The sequence below is a fragment of the Mesoplodon mirus genome (genome assembly GCF_964341445.2).
Source record: "Mesoplodon mirus genome assembly, chromosome: 16".
Classification (NCBI taxonomy): Eukaryota; Metazoa; Chordata; class Mammalia; order Artiodactyla; family Ziphiidae; genus Mesoplodon; species Mesoplodon mirus.
In genome coordinates, this window is record NC_138992.1 from 35,752,078 (window position 1) to 35,775,760 (window position 23,683).

Below are 23,683 nucleotides of genomic sequence, written 5' to 3' on the forward strand. Positions count from 1 at the left end.
GTTCTGTTTATAATAGCATCAAAAAGAATAGAATACTTAGGAATAAACTTAACCAAGGAAGTGAAAGACTGTAAAATATTGCTAATAGAAATAAAAGAAGACACAAACAAATGGAGAAATGTCCCATGTTCATGGATCGGAAGACTTAATGTTAAAATGGGAAGTTACTGTTTAACAGGTACCACATTTCAGCTGGGAAAAATTTTTAAAGTTTTGGAGATGGCTCATGGTGATGGTTGCACAACAATGTGAATGTACTTAATGTTACAGAAGGGTACTCTTAAAAATGTTTTAAGGGCTCCCCTGGTGGCACAGTGGTTGAGAGTCCGCCTGCCGATGCAGGGGACACAGGTTCGTGCCCCGGTCCGGGAGAATCCCACATGCCGCGGAGCAGCTGGGCCTGTGAGCCATGGCCGCTGAGCCTGCGTGTCCAGAGCCTGTGCTCCGCAACGGGAGAGGCCACAACAGTGAGAGGCCCGCGTACCGCAAAAAAAAAAAAAAAAAAAAAAGTTTTAAAAAGGTAATTTTATGTTGTGTATATTTTACCAGAATAAAAAATTTGACATAAAAACATTAACTGGGACATAAAGTCATAATTGCACAGTATCAAAAGACAGTGTATTTGTTTAGCATCTATAAAAACTGTTTATTAGTTTCATTTTATACAGCCTGGGCTACCAGAATGCCATAAAACATTTTTTTTTTTTTTCTTTTTGCGGTATGCGGGCCTCTCACTGTTGTGGCCTCTCCCGTTGCGGAGCACAGGCTCCGGACGCGCAGGCCCAGCGGCCATAGCTCACGGGCCCAGCCGCTCCGCGGCATATGGGATCCTCCCAGACCGGGGCACGAACCCGTATCCCCTGCATCGGCAGGCGGACTCTCAACCACTGCGCCACCAGGGAGGCCCCATAAAACATTTTTATTTTACCATTAAGTATTACTTTATCAATAATGAGTAGTATAAAATTCATTTTCTAGGAATACAGCGATAGCATTGCTGGAGTTGGGAACCTGGAACAAGATGCTTGCCTATATTCCCTTTATGATGATGACATTAGTGTATTTTGTCTATCCAGTCCTTACCTCTTTTCTAATAATCTTCTAAGTTAAAACTTCTTCTATATGCAAAGAATGCCTAAACTAAGACCCAGTTTGGATAAGGTATGTGTTATACACAAGTGCCTTTTCAATTAGGATTACCTTGTTGATTATCATGGGAATATACAGTGACTGTGAGAATTTCAGCACAAAACATATTTTTCTAGATAATAAAACAAGGGGGAACACTTCCCATATCATTTTGTGAAGACAGTGTAATCATGATACCAAAATACAACAAAGATATTATGTAAAAGAAAAGTTAAAGGTCAGTATCACTCATGACTATAATACCAAAACCCTAAATAAAATATTAGCAAACACAATCCAGCAAGATATGAAAAGGAAAATATATTACACCTAAGTTGGGTTTGTTCCAGAAATGCAAGATCAGCCTAATATTTGAAAATCAACCAAAGTTACTAGTCACCTTAAAGGAATAAAGAAGGAGAAACAAGTATTGAATATATAATCGTATCAACTGAATAAAAGTGCCAAATACTGAAGTGTACTCCTATAACAAAATGGTCAAGACTTCTAAAAAGAAAACTAAAATCTTATTGAAATTAAAGAAAACACAATTAGAGGAATGAGCCACATTCATAGAGTAAATGGGGCTTCCCTGGTGGCGCAGTGGCTGAGAGTCCGCCTGCTGATTCAGGGGACACGGGTTCGTGCCCCGGTCTGGGAGGATCCCACATGCCGCAGAACGGCTGGGCCCGTGAGCTATGGCCGCGGAGCCAGTGGTCCGCAATGGGAGAGGCCACAACAGTGAGAGGCCCGCGTACAGCAAAAAAAAAAAAAAAAACATAGAGTAAATGGACAAACTATACATACTCAGTTAATATTTGTACTAACATATTGAGATGAATATTAACATTATCCCCACTTTTAGAGATGATGAAACTAAAGCACAGAGGTTAAGTAATGTGATCATAAACTGCAGAGATTAAAAACTCAAGTTGCCTGATTCCAAAGTGACTTCTATAGATTCCATTAACTTAGAATCACACTCAGATGAGCTGGCCCAGTCCCTACTTTGTGTGACACTAACTTCAATTCACTGCATCTCAGTTTTCTAGTAAATGATCTTCCAACAATCCCTTTCAATAGTATAGCTGTAAATTGATGAAATTAAAAGAACCATCTTTCTCACTTGTCAAGCTCTGCAAAATTATTATACCAAAGTCAGAGGAAGGCAATTCTTAAAGCTGACAAAGTAGAGAGTCTATGACAAAAAGTGGGAAGTAGCACACAGAATTTAGCTAGTTTTCCCCAGGAGAAAAAAAAAAAACACCTTAGAGAAAATAAATTACTAGCATTCTATTTTTATGTTTGCAAGGTTACTAGGGAAACTAAATAAACAACTTCTAATTTTCACTTTTTTCCCTTTAGTACCACATTTTTCGGCAAAACTTTGAAATATGCTTGAATACATTTAGGGATAATATTAAATGCCATTTTAATTCTATACCATTCAGGCTGGTACTAAGCAAATCTCATTAAAATGACAGAAATGTTCTCTTCTGAGTAAGAAAATCAGTACTAAATAAAGTATATTTAATGATTCTGCATTCACTTTCCTCTACCCCTTAGTTTCTATACCTAATAACTCAGTTAGCAATACATAGGGCTGGCCAAAAAGTTTTTTCGGGTTTTTAATAACATCTTATGGAAAAACCCAAATGAACTTTTTGGCCAACCCAATATTTCAACAGGTAAAGAAAAATTAAAATAGCACTTCTGGTATTAGCTTTGAAATGGCTTGTCAGGCACAGGTCATATAAAATGCATATAATATCTTCAGGGAAAAATTACCCCATTAAGAGTTAATCAACCTTTATTCACCAATGTTCATAGTAGAGTTATTCATAATAGCCAAAAGGAGCAAATAACCCAGACGCCCATCAACAGATCAATGGATAAAAAAAGTATGCTATATATACAAATGCAGTAACACTCAGACATAGAAGGCAATGAAATTCTTATACATGGATGAGTGTATAAAACATTCATCTTACTACCTGGATGAATCTCTAAAACATTATACTAAATGAAATAAGCTAAACAAATACTTCAGATTCCTCTTATATGAGGTACCCAGAATAGGCAAATTCACAGAGCCAGAAAGTACAGTAGAGGTTACCAGGGATGGGGCTGGGAGGATGGGGAGTCACTGCTTCATGGGAAAAGAGTTTTTGTTTGAAATGATGAAATAGTTTTGGAAATGGATAGTTGTTATGGTTGTGCAACACTGAGATTATTCATTTAATGCCACAAAACTGTACACATAAAAATGGTTAAAATGATAAATTTTATGTTACATATATTTAACCACAATTTAAAAAGTTCAGCAAATAAAGTTACCAACGATATTGAGAATCTAGTATAATATGTACAAGGCAGAATGAGAAAAAAAAAAGATTCCAAAGACCAGTTCTTAGTACTCAATGATGTTAAAGAAATTTAAATTCAAGTAACATGGCAGACTAAGTTGAAATGAATGTTTTCCTCTTCTACTACAAAAGCACTGAAATTCTAGATAAAACACAAGAATTTGTTTTAATACATTAAAGTGCTGTATATCTTTTCTTTGGTCTTGTAGACCTACTCTTCAATCATTAATACTCTCTCTACCTGGGAGGCTAACCTATGCGAACAATATGTACGAATATTCTTGTCCTCTGGTTTCTGGTCATTTTCAGCTAATGAGGAACAGGGCAGGAGATAGAAAGGAGGGAGGAGAATGAAGTCAGTATTATTCCCTGTTCTCCCTGTCCATAAGCCTATTTATGGCAAAAACATCCCAGCATTACTAGCTCCAGGTACTATACTATTTCCTGTGGCTTCCCTTCCCAGTCAACACCTTTGTCCTTATGAGAATGCCATTTTTACCTAACTAATATAATAGTCAAACTTGAAATAAATAAAGGGAAATCTCAAGATGTCAGAAATGAAGAGGAAACACAAAGTCAGGGTAATGACTGGGAACTGAGTCATTACAGACTCAGTTTTCCATTATAGATTATTACAAGATATTGAGTATAGTTCCCTGTGCTATACAGTAAATCCCTGTTGTTTACTATTTTATATATAGTAGTGTATAGATGTTAATCCCAAACTCCTAATTTATCTCCCCCCCCACCCCTATCCCCTTTAGTAACCAAAAGTTTGTTTTCTATCTCTGTGAGTCTATTTCTGTTTTGTAAATAAGTTCATTTCTATCTTTTTTTTAGATTCCACATGTAAGTGATGTCATATGATATTTGTCTTTCTCTGTCTGACTTACTTCACTTAATATGGTAATCTCTAGGTCTCACTGCAATCCCACTCCTGGGCACTTCTCTGGAGAAAACTCTAATTTGAAAACATACATGCACCCCAATGTTCAGAGCAGCATTATTTATAATAGCCAAGACATGGAATAAACCTAAATCAACAGATGAATAGATAAAGAAGATATAGTATATACACAATGGAATATTACTCAGCCATAAAAAATGAAATAATGTCATTTGCAGCAACATGGATGGACATAGAGATTATCATATACCATATACTTAAATTTGTATGCAGACAGTTCTGTTGTTTACCTCATAGTGTTGTCCACAGAATGTCTTCTTATAATCAAAAGATTATTAGTCAATGATTAGCAAGAGCAAAGGGATGCTAGAGCTTCCTGGGAATGCCAGGTCAAATAGGCAAAAAGGCCTATTATGGATCACAGCAAAATACATGCATAACCTCTCCACACTGTCCTCCCTAGCCCCATTCATTAAGTAGTTTCTCCAGTGAGAGGACACGGCTTTATCTCCATTCAGTCAGTAACACATTTAAATATACAGGAAACTTCATGAAAATTAGAAAAACATTTTTTTTTTTTTTTTTTTGGCGGAACGCGGGCCTCTCACTGCTGTGGCCTCTCCCGTTGCGGAGCACAGGCTCCGGACGCGCAGGCTCAGCGGCCATGGCCCATGGGCCCAGCCGCTCCGCGGCATGCGGGATCTTCCCAGACCAGGGCACGAACCCATGTCCCCTGCATCGGCAGGCGGACTCTCAACCACTGCGCCACCAGGGAAGCCCAGAAAAACATTTTTAAATGGAATTCAAAGGATCACAGTAACATATCTACCATGTTGGAACTCAAAACAAAAGGAATAAAAATTACAAAGGTCATTACACACAATTTTAGTAGCACTATAAACAAAAGGAAATGAGAAATGAAAGCTTGGGCACAAATTCTGACTTCTGGATGAATTAAACGACCACAGATTTAATCATAGATGAAGCATTCGTACAAAAAGGAGAAAACAATGACTATATTTTCTGATGTCATCATTTACTGGCTAATTCTCAAAGAGGTAAATTTAAACTCAGATGCAAACATAGTTAATCTTGATCTCCACATAAGTATTTTCTTGAGAGCAAGAAGAGAAATTAAACATGAAATGTTCAATACACGAACACCTTCTAATCTGTAAAGTTAAATCAAAGTCTTAACATTGATCACCATATCAAAACTGTCTACACAAAAATCTTCCTGCCCTTTATGGAGAACAACAAGCTAAATTATTTAAAGATATTTCTCAGGGAACAAGCTTCTTAAGTGATTGTGGGTTTCAAATCCATAATGGACTGCTAGCAATCACTCACCTCTTTCTTTTCTTAAACACAGTACATAAACCAAAGAGGGTACATTTTGAAAATATTTACCACATTTTCCCCCATAACTCTGTTACCTTATGTAAGCTGCTTTGTATGGTCTTTCTGGAATATTAATGTGAATCTTCTGCATTAAGATTCTTTCACTTTCAGATCTTTTTCACACAGATCAGATTAAATCCATACCTAATACAAAACTAACAAATCCACTAGAAGCATTTTCATTATTTATCTTTATAACCCAATCAGAAAAAAATCCTCAACATTCTAAGTTTAAATTAATTGCAGTCATGTAAGGAACTTATTTTTAAAATCAGAATTAATTTTTTTAAGTGACTGAGAAAATCTCTCCCTTTGTTAATCTCTCCCTTTCTTAACTTCCTCACCATTCTTCTAGTCTATCACATTTATTATATACCTACTAAAACAAAATTGATACTAATGTCTTTTTCACTTTTGAAGATCCATCTCATATGTTACTGCCTTTGTAAAATACCTACAGATCCCATAGAATGAATTTGTTAATAATTTCTCTATAATTGCAGGGCATGCTCATCTCTATTACATCTTATAATCAGGGTCACCATGTCCTTCTGTATAGGTTGGACACTACACAATTCTAGAAAGTACCATTCAATCTGTACTTGTGTGAATGGCAGGCTCTAGATGTATGACCAACAGGTGTGACCATTCCACATGAGCCCTGTCTTTTCTGGGCTTGCAATGTTTTCTTAAATATTTCTTTCTAAAAGACTACTCCCAAGATAGGTACTCATTTTCATCTTGACATTCCAATGAATACAGTACTTAGCAAACAACTGTTTAATGGAACACTCTCCTTTCTGCCAAATGTCCACAATATTTAACTTCATTTATCAGTTTCACTTGTACTAGCTTTGTGTAGCAATGTATCACCCCAAGCTTTGATTACTCTACCAAAGTATTTCACAAAGTGTATTTTGTGCAATATTAACATGTAGGATAAAGGGGTCTTTGGTTAAATAAGTTTGGAGAGTACTGCGTTGAAGAAAGTCAAAGTTTTCTTTACTGCAAGAGCTTTTGTATTCTAACAATATTAAGAATCTCCAAGAAAGGATTCACTGTATTTACCCTAAAAGGATATGTCCCATTGACTCCATAAGGGTACATTCCTAGATTTTCATTTGGGAGGAAAAAAAGTAATCCTATCACTTAGGTCATTGTGTTTCTTAAGATTTGGAATGAGCAGGGGTAGAGAAGTTGTTTATGCAGGGGTCAAATAGATCTACTCCAGCATGTGTTTATGCAAAAACAAAAACATAACTTCTCCCTCTATTATATTACAGTAGTTCTCAGTGGTAAAAACTCAGGCCTCTATGGGGTGTTTCAGAAATGTATTAGGGTATTTTTGGTTGACTAATGATTGGGTGTCACTACTGGAATTTAAGGGTTAGCAGTTAGGGTATCAAGAGGTCTTATGATATACAGGACTGTCCGGAAAAATGAACACTATCTTACAGACATTGAAGTAGGTAAAAATCCTGTTTATAAGTCAACATTTGAGCATAAAACTGAATTCTGTTTTAAATCTAAACACAATATTTTTGCATTTATGCATGATTTTATTATATATTAAGAGTTCCAGAAATGCAACTACTGAAATGAAAAGAATAAAAACTTTTGTTTGAAACTTTATCAAGTTTGCCATTACCTCAGGAAATCACAGCAACAACAACAGTACCAACTTGTGGTATTTAACACAGACCCGCACAAGTCTACTTGTGGCAGACACACTCACAGTAATTCTATGCACCTGGCTACTTCATTACAACTTCTAATGTAACCATGCCTGAGCATTTATATATGAAAATAATAATTACTATACCTTAAATTACTTTCCTTTAATCCTTTATATTTTATTCAAGATACTAGATATTTTTGAAATTATATGTATATGTAGGTTATATTATGTTTATTTTCATTTCAGGATAGTAAAGGGGGCTTTATAAAACATTTGTTATTAAAAGGCGCACTGGCACATTGGGTGAGGTTATGGTATTAAAAATGAAAAGAAAGGCTTTTCAGAAAGGCTTGATCAGAAGGAAGAAGGAGAGAACTTTGGGTCGGACAAGACTGAAAAATCACTAACCTAAAGATAACAAAGACACTCTGGTTCTGAGCCTCTTTTGTATCAGCTTCTACATTTCCATACTTCTGAGGAACCATACATTTACTGTCTCAGTTTTTGCCATTTCACAGAACCCCTACTGTCCTGAACTACCCCATTAACCACTGAAAGTGATTAAAATACTTGGACCTAAAAGAAACAGTAATACACAGCCACTGCTACCACAGCTCCGCACGAACCTTCTAAACTCACCAGCTTCCACAGAGGTGAGGTCATCTTCATTCTCAATCCTGATACAGAACTCTGTGGTATATATACCACCCTTCATTTAGTAACAGAATTTTTCAGAAACACTTACCTCAGTAGTAGTTCCAATGTCAGCAGATGGGCTACATGTGCTGGTATCTGGAGGAGCTGTGCCTATACTGCTTCTAACTGGAGAACTAGGGACAGGCCCCACCATGGACTCCGGATAAGCTGAAAAAGAACTGAGATTGCCTCTCTTCTGAATCTTATTCCAGACTTCATTCATGATATCAGTTAGCTCATATAAGAGCTGCACCTAAGCAGAAGGGAAAAAATAAAAAGGAAAAACAAATCTTTCAACTTCTAGTCACAACTGACTAAAATATTAAATGTGAGAAAATGAAAATAAGTCCAGGGAAATAAGAATATATGAAACAAAAATCTATCAGTGTATCACTGATCATGGTATTATATCATAACCTATAATCTGTGATATATAATTATTATATATTATATATACTGTAATTATTATATATATGATCATGACTATTTTGTCATGATACCACAATTCTGATGAGATACAGAGAAGAATAATTCATATAAAAATACACAATATTAAATATTTTATCATGAATTGAATTTGAGAAATATAATGAATTTATTCATACTTTTAATTTGCCACATAGTCAAATTTTGATATTTTATAAGCAATTTAGCATTTCTGTGAAAATAATTTAGCATTTCTTATAAATGCTTAGCATTTATAAAAGCATCTTATAAATTTAAGCAATAAAGCAATTTAGCATTTCTGGGAAAATAATGCTAATAAAATAATGTTAATAAAATAATGCTAATAAAATAGCTTATTATGGTATAGTAGATTTCTTTTAATATATGACTAATAGAACAACCACAAAGAAATGCCTCTTAAACAGAGGTCAGGATCAAAATTAGAAGTCAAATATATCCTAGTAAACATGATTATTTAGTTATACATGAAATAATTACCATTCTTATTTCTGAATTATTTACACATTTAAACTTTCTCTATTTTCTGAAGAATAAATCTGAAACTGGATTTCTTGCCCAGCAAAATAAAGTAAAAAAGAAAGATATAACACAGAATAGTAAAAGGAAAATGTTACATATGAGACTTTTCTATAGATAAAGAACATAAACTATCCAACCTACTATTCCCCTCAGATTTGTCATTCCAATATTCAGAAAAAAAAAATTGTTTAACTTGCACGTTGTTTGACTAAGTTCTAAGATATTTACATAAGATTTCATAAATAAGCATTAATCATGGAATCTGTATGACAACATATTGCCATATACTGTATAAAACAAGCCTGGGGGAAAAATGCAAACACAATGTATAAGCAAATCCACAGCTGGATACCATATTCTGCTTGCCATTAAAAAAAAAAAAAAAGAAAGAAAGAAAGAAAGAAATTCTCATATTTATAAGAAGTTTCAGCCCCAGGACACATCCAGATGATAAAGCTGGCTTCTTATGTGGGCAGAACAGATGCCTAAAAAGTGTTGTCAATCCTTATTTGATATAAAACAGTATATGGGTTACAGTTTTCTCCTGCTTTTTGTGTGATGAAGTCTCAAATCTCAGGTTATAGCTCTTTTTGTTTTAAAAAAATATCTAATGGCTAGAGATCCTACAAAAAAGCTCTTAGAACAATTTTAGTTCAAATTCTTTTGTCTTTCATAATCATGAGTGTTTTCTAAAAAGAAACCATTTTGTTCCAAACCTAATTTTTTAAAAAGATTATTTTACTTTTTCTTAAACAATTAGAACTGACAAATAAGGAAAGCATAAATAGTTTCTAAATACTTTCAAAGGCATAAGGTTTATTTACCTAAGAGAATTGATGCCGCTTTTATTGTCACTACTTCTGGTTTCCTTTAACCGTTACCGTTAAAAAATTGTATATGAATGTCACCAAGTACACTGTGTATTCAGCATGCCAAGCAAACACTGACATAAACTTTAAACGTATTATTATTTTAAAAGAAGAAAGTTGCTATCACAGAATCCAGACTTCACAAATTCAGGTTTTAAAAAATAGGGCAAAAATGCTGAAGATAAATGTTCAACTCTTATCCTTCAAGCTGTACTGAAAACCATGCCAACTAAAGTCACAAGGAGCTACCACTACCTACCTATTAAGACGTCTGAAATTAAAAAGCATAACCAGACCAAGTATCAGTAAAGATGTAGAGCAGCTAAAACTCTCATTTACTCTGATGGAATGCAAAATTTAGAATACAGTTTGGCCATTTCTGAGAAAAACATATACCTACCATGTGAATGAGCCATTTCCTAAGTGTTTCCCCAAGAAAAATTAAAGTCTATGTCCACACAAAGACCTACATAAAAATGTTCATAAAAGTTTTATTTGTAATAGTCTAAAACTGGAAAGAATCTCAAATGTTAACCAATAAGTTAACCAACAATACAACAGAATACTTAGCAATAAAAAGAAATAAATTAGAGATTCATGCAAAACCAAGGATTAACCTCAAAATTGTTATGCTGAATCAAGGAAGCTAGGCAAGAGAGAAAGAGAGAGAGAACACAAACTGTATGATTCCATTTATACAGAATACTAGCAAATGAAAATTAATCAATAATGACAGTATCAGTGATTGCCTGGGATTGGGGGAGGAGTAAAAGGGAGGATTACAAAGGGGCACAAAGAAACTTTTGAGGATGATGGATTAATGCATTATCTTGATTGTGAAGATGATTTCATGGGTATACATAGTCAAACCTTAACAAATTAGATAATCTAAACATGTGCAGTTTATTGTATTTATGTCAACCCCAATAAAACTTTTTAAAAAGATCTCTAAAAAATGAGCACCATGTGAGGCAGCTTTATATGGGTTATGTATGAAGGTGATTGAATATCAATAATATTTTGCATATCAAATACTGATTTGATATGCAAGATATTAAATATAAAAAAGTAACATTTTACTGTTGAAAAATTAACTGCACATACATTTTCTCATTTAATCTTATAACCAATCAGAAAGAAGACTTAATTGGACTGGAGAAGCTGAGACAAACCTCAAGGAAATACATTCTTTTTTTTTTTTTTTTTTTTGCGGTATGTGGGCCTCTCACTGTTGTGGCCTCTCCCGCTGCGGAGCACAGGCTCCGGACGCGCAGGCTCAGCGGCCATGGCTCACGGGCCCAGCCGCTTCGCGGCATGTGGGATCTTCCCGGACCGGGGCACAAACCCGTGTCCCCTGCATCAGCAGGCAGACTCTCAACCACTGCGCCACCAGGGAAGCCCAAGGAAATAAATTCTTGAAGGATAGATAGGATTTAAGTGGGTTCAAAAAGCCATTCCAGTCATAAGAATACCAAAAGCAATAGCCAAGTGCAGGAAATGAACAAGACATGACATAGTGGCCATGACAAGTTTTGCAGCGTATTAGGAGAGTCAGATAGAAGAGTAAATAGAAAGGTAGACATGAAGAAGAAAAACCATGGATATACAATGTCAATGGAAACCAAGCAGGAATGGAACTTCAACAAGCAATTACTGATCCATGTTGAACAAAAAAGAGCTCTACGTGAATATGAATTTAGAAAGGCTATTTCATTTGGCACGCAGGTTGTTACTAATCATTAAAATTCATTTTCAAAAGAAAGAGTTTTTGCCAAAAACAAAAACATCCTTTTCATACAGAGCATTACACTTAGTCTACTTTTGTTTAAAAGATAAAAATAAAAATCAGGAGCTCAGAGAAATTAAAAATGGTTGATTTGTGTAAGACTATAAATCCAGTTTTGTCCCAACTGAATGCTTATGTTCTTAGACAGTAATGCCAAATTCCGTTAGCTTGGTGAAAACTGAACTTACAGCAATAAAAGCTATGACAAAATGGATAGAAAAGGAGCATAAAACCCATTATTTCTCTAGTTTTACAACTTAAAACCCCAAAATACAAAGATACTTTTATGTTTCTAGGAATGCCTTATAGGTAGACAAAATGTATCAATTTATTGGTAGAGGGAAAATTAAAATTTTATTATATTAAAGAAGATTCTATATTAAAGAAGATTCATTTAATTTTGGAATGAACACAATTTTTAAGGTCTGAGAGACTAGTGCCTAAAGACATTAAAGGGAATTGGGTAACTTTAGTAAAACACTTAAGATAAAAGGCAATGTTGGTGAAAATCACTCCTAGGAACAAATTCTCTGAATATTCAACCAGGTTAAATATTTACAGCGTCTAAGGCTTTTAATGGCAGTGAGTTCCAGGAACTGACATAGCGATTTAGGTCTCTGTAGTTGATACAGAGATCTACAACAATGTCAGACATGACGATAAATTTGGTCTAGGCCTGCCCCACATATAGAGCTTGCACTATATTTTAGAGTATATAAACTACTTGAGGGCTCTGAGCAATAATGAACCAAATTAATTACTGTACAAGAGCAAACACTTCTGACCTCACTCTAACGAATAAACAAAAGAATGGTACTGAAGTAGGAATTACTTGAATGGAATCAAGAAGCTTATACACTGGCTATAATCCAAAGTTCATAAAGCTTCTGACAGTGTATGTGAAATTTAGTGGGCATATACATTGTTCTGGGGAAAAGGCTTTTATAACACTCTTAAAGAAGTCCATGGCACAAAAAAGGGTAAGAAGTACTTCACAAAAAACACAAATAAGAAACAAAAAAAACCCCCAGATTAATCAGTGAGAAACCACTCACAAGAAAGAGGTTTATTTTGGGTCATTAATCTTAAAAGGAAAAATAAAAATAGTAAAAGAAATTTTAGGATCTTATATGCATATGGATATTTGGAATTTAGGGCCCATGATACACTTTATAAGGCAGGACACCCAGAAAATAAAAAGAGACATATAGATATATTTCACTAAAAAAGATTAAATGTTTTTGGCCAAAGATGCCATAAAGTTTAAAGGCAAATTACTGCATTACAGATACAGGGTTTGTATTTATAGAATATAAGGGAGGCTCTTCAAATTGCTAAGAAATTTAATAGAAAAATTAAGTAAATGATATGATATTTCAACCATAAAAGAGCAAATTCACTGGCCAATAAACACTGAAAAATCTGTTCATCCTTATTAATAATCAGGAAAATACAAATGAATGTAAACAATATGAACCGTCAATTCACAAAAGAGCAAACTCAACAGCCAATAAACATTTGAAAAGTTGCTCAAACACCTGGTTTCATTTCCCTTCAGCATGAAGGATTTCCTTTAGGATTTCTTGTAGTGCAGTCCTAATCTATTGGTGATAGATTCTTTCATGTGAAAAATGTCTTTATTTTGTCTTCATTCATAAATGTTATATATTTTTTTTACCTAGAATTTTGGGTTGAGAGGCTTTTATTTTTCTTAATTTTCACGATTTAAAGATGTTGTTCTTTTGATCACTACAGTTTCTTATGAGAAGTAAGCTAAAAAAATCTTGGTTCTCTTGCATGTAATGTGTCATTTTTTTCTCATGATACCTTCAAGATATGCTCTTTATCTGTGGCTTTCAACAGTTGGATTATGATGTGTGTAGGCATGGCCTTCTTCATGTATTTATCTTATTAATTTTTCTCCCCTCATTTCTGGCCTACATGTAGCACTCAATAAATATCTGCTGAATTCACTTAGGAAAAAAAAAAAAAATCAAGTCATCCTTTGTAATTTTGACGGAATCCAGAGGGAGTCTGGAAGCACAGGCTAAAGCAACCACTCACAAAAAAGAGGTTTATTTGGAGTCTCATGTTTTACCATTAAAATTTAGGTTAACCTGGCACACAAGGACATAAAAGAGTACTTACTCCTTACTTTTTTCTTTGAGTACATGTTGATTATTCAAAGTGCTATATTGTTTTGTCACTTCCTGTCCCTTCAGGAATACCGCTACATTCCACCAGGGATTTTCATACCAATTTACATAGAGGATCTCACATTTTATATCAGAGTCGATCTAAACTAACAAAATGACATTCATATACCATTTGAGAGTGTGCAAAGTATTTTCATAACTATCTCACTTAAACTTCCCAACAACCTGGTGATCAACTTTGGATATAGCAGGTGCTAACAATTTTACAGAAGTTGGTTTATCAGGACTTATCAAGAAGATAAAGTAGAATTAAGTGAATAAATAACATTCATTACACTTTGGGTGCAAAGGGATTCTCAGGGCATGAGGTTCATTCAGTCTTGGTTTAATTCTCAGGAAAGAAAAAAAAAAAAAGGCCCTTGGTATTTGGGGAGAAGCAGCAAGGAGACCGTGGGAGTCAAGTGATCAAAGAACGGACAAAAGGAAGGAGCAGACATAAGAAGGTAATACCAGGCCAAACATAAGTTCTATTTATGTGATGACTGGCTTAGAACTGGTTTATATTTAAACAACAACAACAAAACCTGAGCTTAGTTCTAAATAAGGTAAATATCTAAAGAAGATATCCCAGAGCTCTAGTTTTGAGCCACAGTCCTACATTTAGTAAGACCCTCAGAAATCACCATACTATTGAGTATATCAAAGTAAAAGAAAAAAAATTGTTTAAAGATTAATAATAGTGGAGTCTCAGACTAAAACCATAATGGGAACAGAATTTATTCTCAGCTGGGATAGCTATGGATAACCAGAACATGTGGAGTAGGACAATCCTCCCAAGGCTATAATGACTCCTAAAATAAGTCTCTAAAATATAAGGTCTCTGGTAGATAACTCCAAGTAGTAGTTACCTGTCTATTATATAGGGACTGAGCTACTACTAAATATAAACTATGAGTAAAAATTTTTTTCTTATTATCGGCAAAAGTTTCTTCATATCCCTTTGTAGTCTATCCTTCCTATCACCCCCTTCTCCTTCCCTCTCCCTGCCCTGCCTCCAGGCAACCAGGAACCTACTTTCTGTCACAATGTAGTAGTTTACACATTATAACATTTTATATAAATGGAATTATACAGTAAGTACTCTTTTTTGGTCTGGCTTCCTTCACTCAGTGTAATGACTGCAATATTTTTTCATGATCTTGCATTTTATCAATAACTCAGTCTTTTTTATGGCTGAATAGTATTACATTGTATGGATAAGCCATAATTTGTTTAATTTGTTAAATTCACTTACTGATGAACATTTGGGTTATGTTTAGTTTTTGGCTATACAAATAAAGCTGTTAAATACATCCATGTAGAAGTCTCTGAGTGGATATACATTTTTGTTTCCCTGAAGAAATACTTAGGGAAGAATGGCTCAGTCATATGTATTTTTTCTCCCCCTCCAGGAACTTCAAAGTTGTTTCCAAAGTTGTTATGTAATTTTTACAGTCCCATCAGTAGTATACAGAGTTCTAGTTCGTTCATAATACTCCATCTTTTAAATTATAGCCAAGCTAATAGGTATGTAGTGGTATGTTTTCATGTTTTATTTTGTTTTTTCCTGATGAATAATGATGTTGAGTATCTTTTCATGTGTTTACTGACCAGTCACACATCTTGTGTGGTTCTAATCTTTTCCCCATTATTTGTATTCATGTTATTTTATTTATTGTTCTTTGTCTTCAGGTTACCAAGTAGAAAGGATTCCATAAATATTCTGGTAACAGTTTGATAAATGTGTTGCTAATACTTTTTCCAAGTGTCTGGCTCTCTGCTATCTTAATGTGTCTTTCGAGGAGAAAATGTTTTTAAACTTGATTATGCCCAATATCTAGATCAATTTGGGGACAGCTGCCATCTTAACAATATTGTATCTTCTAATCTATGAACAGGTATCTCACTCCAGTTAGATGTTCAAGTTCTCTCAGCAATGTTTTGTGGTTTTCAGGGTAGAGGTCTTGGACATCTTTTGTTAGATTCATTTGTGTATGTTTGTTGGCACCAATATAAATGGAACTGATTCATTCCATTTTCCAGTTGTTAGCTGCCAGTACAGAAAAATACAATGGGTTTTTATATATTTATCTTGTCTCCTACAACCATAATGTTTGTTAGTTCTAGTAATAGTTTCTTAATTCCTCCAGGACCTTCTGTAAAATATTTGATCATATGAAAATAGGGAGAGTTTTACTTCTTTTCTTATCTTTGTGTCTTTTATTTTTTTTGCTTGGTTAATTGCAATGGCTAAGATGGCCAGTATGACAAAGAACAGGTGATAGAAGGTGGCATTCTGGGCTTTTTCTTGATCTTAGTGGGAAACAGTTCAATATTTTAGAATTAAGTGTGATATGTGGTTTCTCAGATATGAGTTATTATTTAATGTCCAGATATTTACAGTTTTCCTAGTTAATTTATTATTGATTTCTAATATATGACTATGGTTAGATAATATACTTTACTGATTTTAATTCTCTTAATATAATGAGACCATGTACACCTGAAAAAAATGTGCATTCCATGGTTGCTGAATATAGTGTTCTATAAATGTCAATTAGGTCAAGGTGAGTTCACAGTATTTTTCATATCTTCTATATCTCCAATTATTTATTTTTCATCTAGTTGCTTTACAACCACTGAGAGAGATGGTATAAAAATTTCCTAATATGATTGAATAGAATTACCTGTTTTTTCCTTTAATTCTGTCCATTTTTCTTTCATGTCCTTCTTTATCTCTGGTAATACTTTTTCTTTTTGTCTATTTTATTTGATATTAAAATAAATAAGTCCATCCTTCTTATGCTGTTTGTATGGTGTATTTTTTCCTATGCATTTATTTATATTGTTTCTTTATATTTTAACTGTTTCTCTTTTAGGCAATGTATGTAGAGTCTTGCTTTATTCCTACCCTAATAGTAGCAGTTGGACCAGGGGTCAGCAGACTTTCTGTAAATGGTCAGATAGTAAATATTCTAGACTTTGTGAGCTACATAGTGTTCTCCCTTGCTGTTACTTAATTCTGTGGTTGTAGCATGATGGCAACCTTACACAATATGTGAAAAAAAGCATGTGGCCAAATTTATCTGCAGGCCTTAGTTTGCTGAATCCTGGTCTAAACACTCCCAGTTAGGATCATAACATTTAATGTAATTCTTGCTAAGGCAGGATCAGCCCTACAATTTAATTTTCTGTTTTCTGTTTCCATCCTCTGTTTTTTTGTTTGTTTGTTTGTTTTTGCAGTACGCAGGCCTCTCACTATTGTGGCCTCTCCCGTTGCGGAGCACAGGCTCCGGATGTGCAAGCTCAGCGGACATGGCTCACTGGCCCAGCCGCTCCGCGGCATGTGGGACCTTCCCTGACTGGGGCACGAACCCATGTCCTCTGCATCGGCAGGCGGACTCAACCACTGCGCCACCAGGGAAGCCCCATTTGATTGTTTTTATACTTTACTTCTCCACTGAGAATTCTTACGTTTTTCATTCAGTGTTGCTTTCCTTCTTTACACCTCATAAAAAAAAAATTATAATAGCTGTTTTAAAGTCTTTTTTGCAATTCAATTATTTAAAAACCAAATTGGGAACATTCATTTATGTTGTTAGTTTTTGCTTTTTTTCCCCCCAGAGTATACAGAAATAATCAGTGGGACTGATGGGCTGCGACGGGCTTCTGCTGCTATGATAGAACTAAATCTATTTTTTCCCTTTTAACAGCTTCTGTGATAAAGGATCTAAAGAAGGTGAATCTGCTTCTCTATAATCTGTTTGCTAGAGCTGCCATATAAAAGTGCCATAAACTGGGTGGCTTAAAACAACAGAAACTTATAGTTTCATGGTTCTGGAGATTAGAGAGTCCCTACTCAAGGTAATAGCAGGGCCACGCTCTGGGACTCAGGAGAATCCTTCGTTGCCTCTGGTTCTTCTTCTGGTGGTAGCCAGCAATTCTTGTGTTCTTTGGCTTGCAGCTGGATCAGTCCAATCTCTGCCTCCATTCACATGGCACTCTCCCTGCACATCTTCACGTCAACTTCCCTCTGTGACTGTCTATTTCCAAATTTCCCTTTTTATAAGGGTATCAGTCAACTCGATGAGGGCTCACCCTAATGAATTCATTTTAACTTGATTACCGCTGTAATGATCCTATTAACAGATAAGGTCACATGATGAGATACTACAAGTTAGGAATTCAACATATCTTTTGTCGGAGACACAATTCAACCAACAACAGTTTTCCTTCCTCTAGGAAATGCATTTCAACAACCATCAGCACTAGCATTCAAAGAATAATCTAAGAGGAGTTAAGTCATTTCATAATTATTCTCTTCTATACTACTATGGGTCATAATAGAATGGCAAATGGCCATTAATCTGGAATATTTACTATTGTTCAAAAGAATTTACTACTGATTATAAAAGAAATTACTTTTATAATGGTGGATAAGCTATTAGTTTAGTATAACTGCCTCATCATAATTCTAACTGTATGTATTTTTTTAATAAGGCCATCACCAAGATTAAATTAGCAGGTCCGATCTTTTCAAAATGCACAAATATATATGAAAGTTAAACCAAACTGTAGAGTATACAGTAGGTGGAGCAAGGCAGAGAGAAGAGGGGAAAGGAGGAGGACGGTTTCAGTAAGGAGGCTCTATAACATATGAATAATATTTGAACCCACTTAAAAAAACACACTTTAAAAACTAGCTCGTCACCACTAATGCTGGAATAAACAAAGATTTATCGACATTGACCTAACAGGTCCAATAAAACTCTAAAAAGTATTGTTTTAAAAATATAATTTCAGGGGCTTCCCTGGTGGCGCAGTGGTTGAGAGTCCGCCTGCCGATGCAGGGGATACGGATTCGTGCCCCGGTCTGGGAAGATCCCACATGCCGCGGAGAGGCTAGGCCCGTGAGCCATGGCCACTGAGCCTACACGTCCGGAGCCTGTGCTCCGCAACGGGAGAGGCCACAACCGTGAGAGGCCCGCGTACCGCAAAAAAAAAAAAAAAAATATATATATATATATATATATATATATAATTTCAAATACTATTCAATGTTGATAATCTGCGTAGAAAATATACAAGAGTCTGAAGTCAAAAAAACAAGTATTAAATTATATGTAATTAATAATTTGTATAAACCCAGGAGATCTGTATTCATACTAAATTATAAAACTGTAGAATATAACATGTTTGGCCTATACCAACTGGAATGTTAAAGGATTAACAAAATACCTTTTTTAAAGAGTAAACAGTGCTTTTTTTTTTTTTTTTTTTAAATACTACACGTTGAGCAAAAGAAGTTTTGAGTGAGAATCTGATCGGAAATTACATTTGATCACTTCAACAGACTCTTCCAGTCTGACAGTAAAGTAGTTCTTCACCATTTAAAAAACTTTACATCTGCAACTGATTTCATTCCATCAGCCAAAAGATGCATTTATGCTGCCACCATTACATTTTCAGAAGAGTTTGAATTACAAAACTTGAGAGAACTTCAAAGCAATACTTAATCTAACCATTCTGATCTTGATGGCCCTGTTAAAAATAATTTAAGACACTTATAGAAGAGAAACCCTTCAACAAAATGAGTAACAATTGTTCTTAAATCACATTATTTTAAATTTCCTTTCATAAATCAAATGTACCAACCTGGGGGTTCGAGCATTTTATCTCAAGTGACTCTAGGTCAACATGCAGACAGACAACAAATGAATGCCTCGTATCAGGTCCTGTAGCGAGTAGTTTTTGAGATGTAACAGCTAGAGTAGAGGTACAACCCATAGGTTCCACTAGGCAAAGCGTCACTTGTTTTCCAAAAAGGGTGTATATGCTGAAATGATGCAAGCTGATTGTCCAGGGAAAGGCATCACCTGATAATGGGGACAAAAGGGGGTAGGGAGGCACACAAACAAAAATATAGTTAATTGTCAGTTGATAGTAAGGTATCTACTGTTAATATTTGAAATATAAAACAGTTAATATGGCATCATAAATAGCATATACTGTATCCCAGAGACCAACATGTTAAACAGTTTACATGTTATATAAGGGTTACCTTTTAAAAATGTTTATATTTGTATTTATTATAACATACTACTATATCAATAATTATGTACATTATAAAACATACAAAAGTAGAAATTAAGGAAATGAGATAAAAATATAAATACAAGTTCTAACTTTTTCTTCCCTCACCCTTGTACTAGTGGGTTGTACAGTGCAACTGCTGGGATGTATGCATTATACCTTGGAGACCACAGAGAATGTGTTAAATTAGGAAAATTAGGAAAATGAACTAAAGGTGACCACAGATCTGACTGCAGAATAAAAAAAGAATAAACAATTTACTATGGTCTGTTGGACCATCTGCATCAGAGTCATATGGGCGCTGATATAAAATACAGATTCCTGGTTTCTACTTCAGACCTACTTAATCAGAAATCTCTGATGGTTAAGACCCAGGATGCACGTACATATCTTCAGTTGGTGATTCTTATATATGTTATTTTTAAATCAAGTATATTTTATTTAAAAATAAAAGTACTCATACATTTCAGAATTAACAGCAAAATTTCTTTTATTGTTTTAAAGTTTTTTCTTTTATTAATTTACCAGAGAAAAAAATTGTTAATATAAATTTATGAGATAAAACTATCTTTTTTTTATTGTGGCTATAGATAAAATACTTTGTGAAATAGCATTAAAAGCATACTCAGTATTAAAACATTCGTAAATATTCATTACCGGGATGCCAATTTGATGGAAAATATGTTCCTATGACTTGTGTTTTTGACTTTGCAATTCTACTAGCACCTGATAGTATAGATAGTATAATACAGACTTCTTTTTAAATATCTAGATTATTTAAAAACAAATTGAAAATATTTATCTTTTAATTAGAGAGGTACTAGTGTCTCACTGAAAATAACTTAGAAAATATAATATATAAAGAAAAAAATCAAAACCAGACATAATTCACCTTCCATCTTGCTACTCCCAGGAATATGCACTATTAACATTGTTATTATTTTTCCTTCAAGTCTTTTTTCTCTCCCCTGTAGTTTTGGACATGCTCACACAGAGTTGGAACCAGATCACATCGTACTATTAGGTTCATATTATTTTTTAGTAAGGAAAAAAATACCAAGTGAATAACTAAGTAGATCATGCTATAAACATATATACTAAAGGAATATAAATAAGTATTTGAATTGTGAATGGTGATAGGGGATGCTACAAGATAGATTCTCATATGTTTGAACATTCAAAATGTCTTGATCAAGTAGTTAATAAAATTAAAATTAGAAACTTTGAAATTGAGACCTGGATAATAAAATAAATCTATCTACATAGCAGTCCACAACAACTTGACTGGAAACAATGGAAACTGCATAATAATATGTGGTCAGCACCGTGGTACTCTGCCTGTCTTAAGACTTAAAATATTTTGCCCCCAGGAAAGAATGACAAACTTTAAATCATCTGTAACTAATTCTGAAATTATTTTAAAACCTACACAAAGTTCCATGCTATTTACAAAATAAAGGCTTTGCCAAATTTGTCTTAAAATACTTTGGAATGATTTCAGGTTACATATTTTAAAATCTGTAGCGAGCTATACATAGTCTTTCAAATTTTATGTTATCCAAGAAATGTTAAATGGTGATTATGCTGGGTAAAAAGCACCACATTTAAATTCATGAAATAGAAAAAATGAATTCCAAATGACATTGGTACTATCTCAGATATGTGTCTCTGCTTCTTCTTTGGAATCAGACCATAACCTGAAATTGGGTATACCATATTCTAAGTCTTAAACAGAACCTTTTAAGGTAATATTTTATGTCCATTTATTTAACAAGCAGATCATCTTTTTTAAAAAGTACACTCTATCTAGAAGAGCTTAACATGTAATGACAAACATTCCCACAATTAATCACTGTGAAAAAATTATCAAAACATAACACATCATTACCTGCACACCTATTCCTTTTACACACACACACACACACACACACACACACACACACACACCCCAAAATAAAAAGCACCTCATCTATTTACAACACTGGCAATATACTGTTCTGAGGACTCCGTAAAATATGCTCAGATATCCATGACGGACCAGGATAATGTACTATTCTGAGACCTTCAAGACTAGTATTTTAACTTTAATTAGAAAGTGCTAAGGGTATAAAATGAGTCTTTCATTTTAGAAAAATTATTTATTGCTGGCAGAATTCAGAAACAGTCAAATTGTCTAAAGAACAAGAAAAAAATAAAAACAAAGCAGGAAGATTGAAAATTCCATTTCTGTGTGAATTTGTGAAACCTCTATACTATTAACAGAGAGAAGAATACCAATAAATTAATTCTCAAAAACACTAATGAACTTCAGATGAATTAATGTAAAAGAAAGTGAATACGGCAAAGCTTTGAGACAAAATGAATAAATAAAATTCAGTGTGAGACTATGTGATACATGTGTCAACAGTGGGGGAGAGGGACCCTGATCATATACATCTAATTTACAGTCTTCAATACTGGTGGGCAGGGATCAATATTCTGCAAAGAGAATTGGTCTTTCCCTTTCTAAAGATGCTGTGCTTTATTACAGGAAAAAGTATATATACTTTGCACCAAGGTAAATCACCTTACAAAGATCAATATGGAAAATGAAAAAAGAAAACTGTTCAATATTAGAGATACTCTCCCTCAGTTTTCTTTCCTTCATAACCTTAGTCATTACATGTCTTTAGAAACAAACAAAAAGGTGTCTTTCTTCTTCTCCTTAACTCTTTTCCCTATGTCCCACAATCCAGTATGTCTCAGGCAGGTTTTTATTTCAAATATGAAATAGTGTAATCAGGAATATTTTACTGCTAATTGTGAGGGTTAACAATTTGGAAACAGATGCAGTGTATTCTACAAACATAAATGAGCCAAAAGTGCTGACACTGTTTCCCTAAACCACTTAGCACTAAACTGATTTACAGACAGTTGAGATAAAGGGTTTCTTTAATTCTACATGATATTAATTTAAGCAGTGGGAATGTTCGAGGAATGAAGGCATTAAAAAAGATATAAAGCATAATCAATTCTCCTGGCAGAGGAGAACTGCCGAAATGCCTGGAAGAGAAGGAAATGAAAATGAGCAACATATAGTTTTATTTGCTCTGTAACCAAATTTCTACTTTGCAAGAAAATACTGCTTTGTATTAGGAAATGTAAAATGTATTGCATGTATAAAATAACATAAATTAAAAATACATTAAATTTATATAAATATATAAATTTATATTGAAAAATATCATGATTATTAAATCATGATAAAATAGATAATTCATTTCAAATTTGTGAAATATTTTCTTCATATCTAGAAACCCAAGCATTCAGTGCTTGATTCACTTTTTTAATCCTTCCATAGACCTTTGTGCATATATAAATGTTTATAAACTCAGCATGTATTAAAAAAAAAGGGGAGGGGGTGTTTCCCTGGTGGCGCAGTGGTTAAGAATCTGCCTTGCAATGCAGGGGAGACGGGTTCGAGCCCTGGTCCAGAAAGATCCCACATGCCGCGGAGCAATTAAGCCCGTGCGCCACAACTACTGAGCCTGTGGCTCTAGAGCCTGCGAGCCACAACTACTGAAGCCCGTGCACCTAG

The 23,683-nt window shown here is 34.4% G+C and overlaps 1 protein-coding gene across 9 annotated transcripts in view; it reads right to left on the bottom strand.

Moving 5' to 3' along the window:
• VPS13B (vacuolar protein sorting 13 homolog B) overlaps positions 1–23,683 on the bottom strand; it is a 791,361-nt gene that overhangs the window by 400,410 nt on the left and 367,268 nt on the right. For all 9 annotated transcript variants that reach the window (XM_082600778.1, XM_082600779.1, XM_082600780.1 and 6 more), the window contains 2 exons: positions 19,669–19,889; positions 8,226–8,429 (listed from right to left, as the gene is read on the bottom strand). In XM_082600778.1, the coding sequence (XP_082456904.1) occupies positions 8,226–8,429; positions 19,669–19,889 (425 nt within the window). The remainder of the gene's footprint in view (positions 1–8,225; positions 8,430–19,668; positions 19,890–23,683) is intronic.